The following is a 6,000-nucleotide window of genomic DNA, read 5'->3' as shown; positions in this document are numbered from 1 at the left end:
GCTGAATTCTGTGACTGGAATTTGAGTTCAGAAAAAGAGGACCGATTTTGGAGAGCTGAATTTCGAACGTGTAGATAAAGTTATTATTATTATGATCATTGTATTCTGATAGGGTGACAGGAGAGACTGGACATAGAGTTCAGGATACGATGTGATGAATGGCAGGTGCCTATTACATTTGTACACACTTCATAACAGCATCAAACAAACCAGGATGTTTTTTTCTTTTTATTGAAATTGAGCATTTCTACATGAAACTGAAAACCTTGCTGAATTACAGTTCAACAAGAAATCAGGGGGACTAAAACATGCAAACTCTTGTGTGTCACCTCTTTAAAACTTAAAACAAATGTAGGACTTCTTGCTGGAACACTTCAGTTAGTTGCTTCATTTACCATTTGTATCACCCCCTAATGTAAAACAGCTTCTGAATGCATTCCCTAATCTTATTCATCGTCCTCCTCCTCTTCTTCCTCCTCCTCCTCCTCCTCGCCATCCTCCCCATCGCTGTCCTCCAGGAGGCGGGACTGCAGGGCGAGCCGCTGGGCCACGGCTGTTACCATGGCAGAGCCCTTGCCGCTTCCATCCTCGGAGAGCAGGAAGTTGATGTTACATCTGGGGGCGAGGATGCTAACAGTCGCATGTAGCTGGTCGCTGAAACTGAAGTGAGATGGAGAGAGAGAGAGAGAGTGAGTTTTTTTTATTGATTTAAAAAAAAACTTCCTTACACTGGTATCATAAATCATTCAAATAGGAGTCAAATAAGAGTAAAAATAAAAACAGTATAAATAAAAACAAATATCAAACATTTGCAAACATTAAAAGAAAAGTTTTAAGAAGAGATTTAAAAGAAGCTAGAGACTTAGTTCGTCTTAGCTCAACAGGAAGAGTTCCATAGTGTGGGGGCTCTAACGGCAGAAACCTGATCACCCTTTGTAACAAACCGAGGCCTGGGAATAACTAGCAGGGCTCCATCTGCAGACCTTATATAATTTCGATTCGAAATATAACAGGGAGCCAGTGTAGGGAGGCAAGCACAGGAGTAATATGATCATGCCTCCTTGTCCCCGTAATGAGCCGAGCAGTGGCATTTTGTACCAATTGCAGACGGTGGAGGGAGCCCTTGCTGATACCAGAATAGAGTGCATTACAGTAGTCGAGCTGAGAATACATAAAAGCATGTACAACTTTTTGCAGATCAGCAACTGATAAAAATTACCTAATTTTGGAGATTAGCTTGAGCTGGAAAAAGCATGACGGAACAACATGTTTGATTTGTTTATCAAAATTGAGGCTGGCATTAAATATTAACCCACGATTCCTAGCAGCCTGCTTAAGACCAGACAGACCACCAAGATTAGTAGGAAAAGGGCTGATGGAATTTTTGGGACCGAACAAAATGACCTCAGACTTATCATCATTAAATTTAAGAACATTTTTGGACATCCAGGATTTAGTGTCAGTGAGGCAAGTTGTGAGATTTTTTATGCTGCTAGGATCTGTGGGTTTTAGTGGCATGTATAACTGAGTGTCGTCAGCCAAAAATGGTAGAGCATATTGTGATTTTGAATGACCTGGCCAAGGGCAGCATGTATACAGAAAGGAGAAGGGGGCCAAGAACTGAGCCTTGAGGGACACCACAACTCAACTGAGCCACAGAGGAGGTAGAGTTACACAGAACAACAGAAAAAATTCTGTTGGTGAGGCAAGAGCGTAATAAGTTAAGAGCCGAGCCCTTGATGCCAACCCAATTCTCCAAGCGATGTAAGAGGATGTTGTGATCGACCCTGTCAAAGGCAGCACTTAAGTCTAAAAGAACTAAAATTGAGCAGTCACCTCTGTCTGCACTCAGCAGTAGATCATTAGTGACCTTAACTTGAGCTGTCTCAGTACTATGAAGTGCTCTAAAAACCAGACTGGAAACCATTAAAAACAGTATTAGTGTTCATAAAAGAAATCAACTGAATAAATTACTCTACAGAACCTTAGATAAAAAAAACAATTTGGAGATTGGCTTGTAGTTATTTAGGGACAGAGGGTCTAAATTGGGTTTCTTGAGTAATGGGTGAATGATGGCATGCTTAAAACTGTCTAGAGACGAACCAGAGGCCAGAGAATTATTAAGAATTTGCAGAATAATGGGGCTGATAGTAAAAAATACCTCCTTGAGCAGCTTAGTGGGAATGATGTCTAGGATGCGGGAGGAGGAGCTCACATTGGACATTATAGTCCGCGGTGGTGTAGCGGTCTAAGCATCGGCTTTGTGTTGATGCAGTTGCCCACTGGGGACTGGGGTTCGCGTCCCGGTCTCGTCAGATCTGACTATGGCCGAACTCGACGAAGCAGCAGTAATTTGCAATGCTGTCTACGGGAGGGGGGCGGAGTCGGCTTGTGTTCGTCACGTGAATGCGTCTCTGGGTGTGTCAGAAAAAAGCAGTGGTTCGGCCTGGAGTCGCCTTGTCACGAAAGTGGCGAGGCGTCTCCTTCGAGACTGCTGGCCGGAGAGATGCAGTTGGTGAACGCATGCAGTACGAGGGTGGGTGTTTGAATTAAAATAGGGATCGATTGGCCACTAAATTGGGAGAAATCAGAAATAAATATTTAAAAGAATTGGACATTGGTTTACTGGACCGTCGTGGCCAAAGCTACAATAATGCTAGTAATATGGCAGGTTAATATTCTGGACTTCAGGCTAGAATAAGGAAAACCCTCTCGCTGAATGTGTACCATGCTCTGCACATTCTCTTAATTTGATTGGTACATGTGCAGCAGAATGTTGCCTAGAAGCAGTTTCGTTTTTCGGCTTCATTCAAAGTCTATACAAGTTTTTCTCAGTTTCGACGAGGCGATGGGAGATTCTAACGTCACACCTCACAAAATGCGAGCGACGTCTGACATTGAAAAGCTTTTCTGCCACTAGGTGGTCTGCAAGAGCTGACGCAACAGAGGCTCTGAGATTGGCTACAAAGCCATTCAAGAAGCGTCGAAATCTGAAATCTCTGTTGACCACAGAACCCCCAAATCAGCGCAATACGAGGCATGTCAACGAATAACATAATGGGCACCCTTGAAACTGCAGTTATGACTGTAGTGTGGGAGGACATTCTCAAAAGAATAAATTTAACCAGCAAAGCGTTGCAGGGGGTACAAATAGATATATGCACAGTTCCTATTCTGTAAAATTCACTTATAGAATTCATAGGCAAGGCCAGAAACGAATTTGAAGCAGACGAAACAGAGGCTAAAACTCTTACAGCAACTGAGAGCTACAGGGCTGATAGCCAAAGAACTCGAGCGAGGAAAGTAATGTTGGGCGAGCGTGCAACGCCAGACGTCAGACGCTCAGGACGGGATGCATTCTTGATTGACACACATTATGTTATCTGTGACTGGCTGTCACAGGAACTACGATGATGCAACGACACTTACAACAACGTGGAGGAAAAGTTCGGTTTTCTTACAAAAGTCAATTCTATGGACATCCCGAGAAATGTGTGCAGCGACAGAACATCTCAAAGAGATGTACCCACATGATCTTGAAAATGACGGAAGAGTTTTGTCAGTTCAGCTCAATGGCAAAGGGTGAACAATCAGTCATGGGCATGTATAATATAAAGTGATACTGACATCAAAATCTTAAAATTTCTATTGATAGGCTGTGTTCCTAATGATAGGCTGTGTTCCTATTGACAGGCTGTGTTCCTATTGATAGGCTGTGTTCCTATTGATAGGCTGTGTTCCTATTGATAGGCAATGTTCCTATTGATAGGCTATGTTCCTATTGATAGGCTATGTTCCTATTGATGGGCTGTGTTCCTATTGATAGGCTGTGTTCCGAGTTGGGATGTGACCACGGAGAAATTTAGTGGCCAAAACAGTGCGTCTGCGGCCACTCGGGAGAGATCTGTGATTGGCTGTAGATGGTGTCCAATGACAAATTGTGGCGGCGAATACGTAGACGCCAGTCAATCTGCATGTAGGGTGTGTCCGTAGCGAGATGCTATAAAACCACGGAGAAGCCCTTCTTTCACCCCCTCCTGTTGCCTACTTGGCTCCAGTTTGGCTATTTTGCTGAGACTTTATTATCGAGCTTGCTACGACGTATTGCTATCTATCTATCTATCTATCTATCTATCTATCTATCTATCTATCTATCTATCTATCTATCTATCTACCTATCTATCTGTCTATTTATCTATCATCTATCTATCTAACAGTTGTTTGTATCACCGAATCCTCCTCCTCGAAACTGTAGTCCTCGCAGAGGATCTCCCTCTCCCTCTCCGACATTTTTTCTAAATAACAAGTGACGAGCGGTACCAAGCCCCGCCCACCCGGGAAGACAGCAGCCAATAGCTTTACCACACCTATTTTCTGTTACGATTCAAACTCCCAATGTTAAAGAATGTGTTCAGAAATGGTATGTCAGTGTCTCTTTAAATACCCAACTCTAAATATGTAAAGATGAACAATGAAATCAAATGTAAAATGCAAATAAATATAAATGAATATACATGAGATATACAAATGTAGGCCTATACTTTACCCTTTAAATTTGCGACTATCAAATAGCGAGTAACGAACCATAAATAGATAATAATAATAATAATAATAATAATAAACAAAAATATATACCTAACTAATTAATCGTAATAACCACGTGGCAGTTAAAAGTAACATGTTTGTTTACAAAGTAGCAAAATGCGCTTGTTTGGGGGTGGGGAGGGGGGTGGGGGAGTAAAACAAAAGCTCTGCCTACTGTAATCTATCCATTTAATCCGGCCCTGCCTGGGAATGAGAAATGTGCAAAATCAGGGGGGCTAGCCTCGATCTAGCCACGTCTCAGTACTCATAAAAAAGGCCAGATTATTAGAAACAATACCATCGTTGATGATGCACGTACAGCAATGCATACAATATAACCTACAACATATTGTGACGTCATATGCGACATCGTCAATCCCAGACGATGACGGCGGGTGGGAACGCGTTGCTAAAAGGCAAGGCAAGTGTATTTGTATGGCACCTCATCATCGCAGAGGTCATTCAAAGTGCTTTACAGGCGGAAAAAACTACCCAATTTCCCCTCGGGGATGACGAAACGGTGACCCGGATGTTATTTGGGTCACCGTTTGATGTGTTTGTTTGCATGACTATTGATTCGTTTTGTATTAAGACTGTGCAGGTGTTGTACAGGGACACATTTAGTTGCTGCAATTTGCCCCGAGGAGAAACGTGGGTAACACTTTAGTATGGGGAACGTAGTCACCATTAATTAGGTGCTCATTAGCATGCAAATTAGCAACATATTGGCTCTGAATTGGTCATTATTACGTACTCATTGATGCCGTATTCTGCATGGCCTTATTATACAACCAGTAAGCCATTAGCTATGAGTTTTCCCTCTATGACCTCAGAAGTATTGCTTATTAGTAGCACCATCTCAATATGCTTTGCTTAGTATGGCCTTTATAAGGTGGTAGTACCACAAGAAGAGGTATTCTCCCTTACTAACACTTAATGAATATGCTCTGTTCTTACATAACACAACACAAAACTACAAGTGTTCATAGTGTTATATTACTCTAAATTAAGTTGTTGTTACTTAGAATATGTCCCCCATACTACAGTGACATCTTGATCATTACTAATTCACTAGTAATACCGAAATGTGAAGCCTGTTTGAAGAGTTTGTGGTTGTTCAAGTGGACTCATTCCCAAGAGGGAATGAGTCCACTTGAACAACCACAAACTCTTCACATAAAATCTCTCTTTATAATTGGGTTTCTGTAGTTTGTGTGCGATATGAAGGTGTTCTTCTTCCGTACGTTGTCATGCATCTGAATAGTTCCACGGTGGATTTGATGCGGGTGATGTTGAATGACGTACAATGAAGATGACTACATCCATCAGTAGTGTACCCGGTTACTTTCTTGCCCGGTGCGGGATTCGATACGGGATGTTCCGCACCACAAGGCGACGTCGCTAACCGCTAGGCTA

General features: G+C 42.3%; 1 protein-coding gene across 2 annotated transcripts in view; it reads right to left on the bottom strand.

Moving 5' to 3' along the window:
• Nucleotides 1-216: 216 nt before the first annotated feature.
• Nucleotides 217-6,000, bottom strand: part of LOC130116810 (hexokinase-2-like) — a 99,162-nt gene continuing 93,378 nt past the window's right edge. For both annotated transcript variants that reach the window (XM_056284870.1, XM_056284871.1), the window contains one exon: nucleotides 217-660. In XM_056284870.1, the coding sequence (XP_056140845.1) occupies nucleotides 447-660 (214 nt within the window). In that variant the 3' untranslated portion in view covers nucleotides 217-446. The remainder of the gene's footprint in view (nucleotides 661-6,000) is intronic.

This window comes from Lampris incognitus, chromosome 8 (assembly GCF_029633865.1).
Source record: "Lampris incognitus isolate fLamInc1 chromosome 8, fLamInc1.hap2, whole genome shotgun sequence".
Classification (NCBI taxonomy): Eukaryota; Metazoa; Chordata; class Actinopteri; order Lampriformes; family Lampridae; genus Lampris; species Lampris incognitus.
The sequence above is the reverse complement of the archived record's forward strand: the minus strand, read 5'-3'. Positions and strand labels throughout refer to the sequence as shown.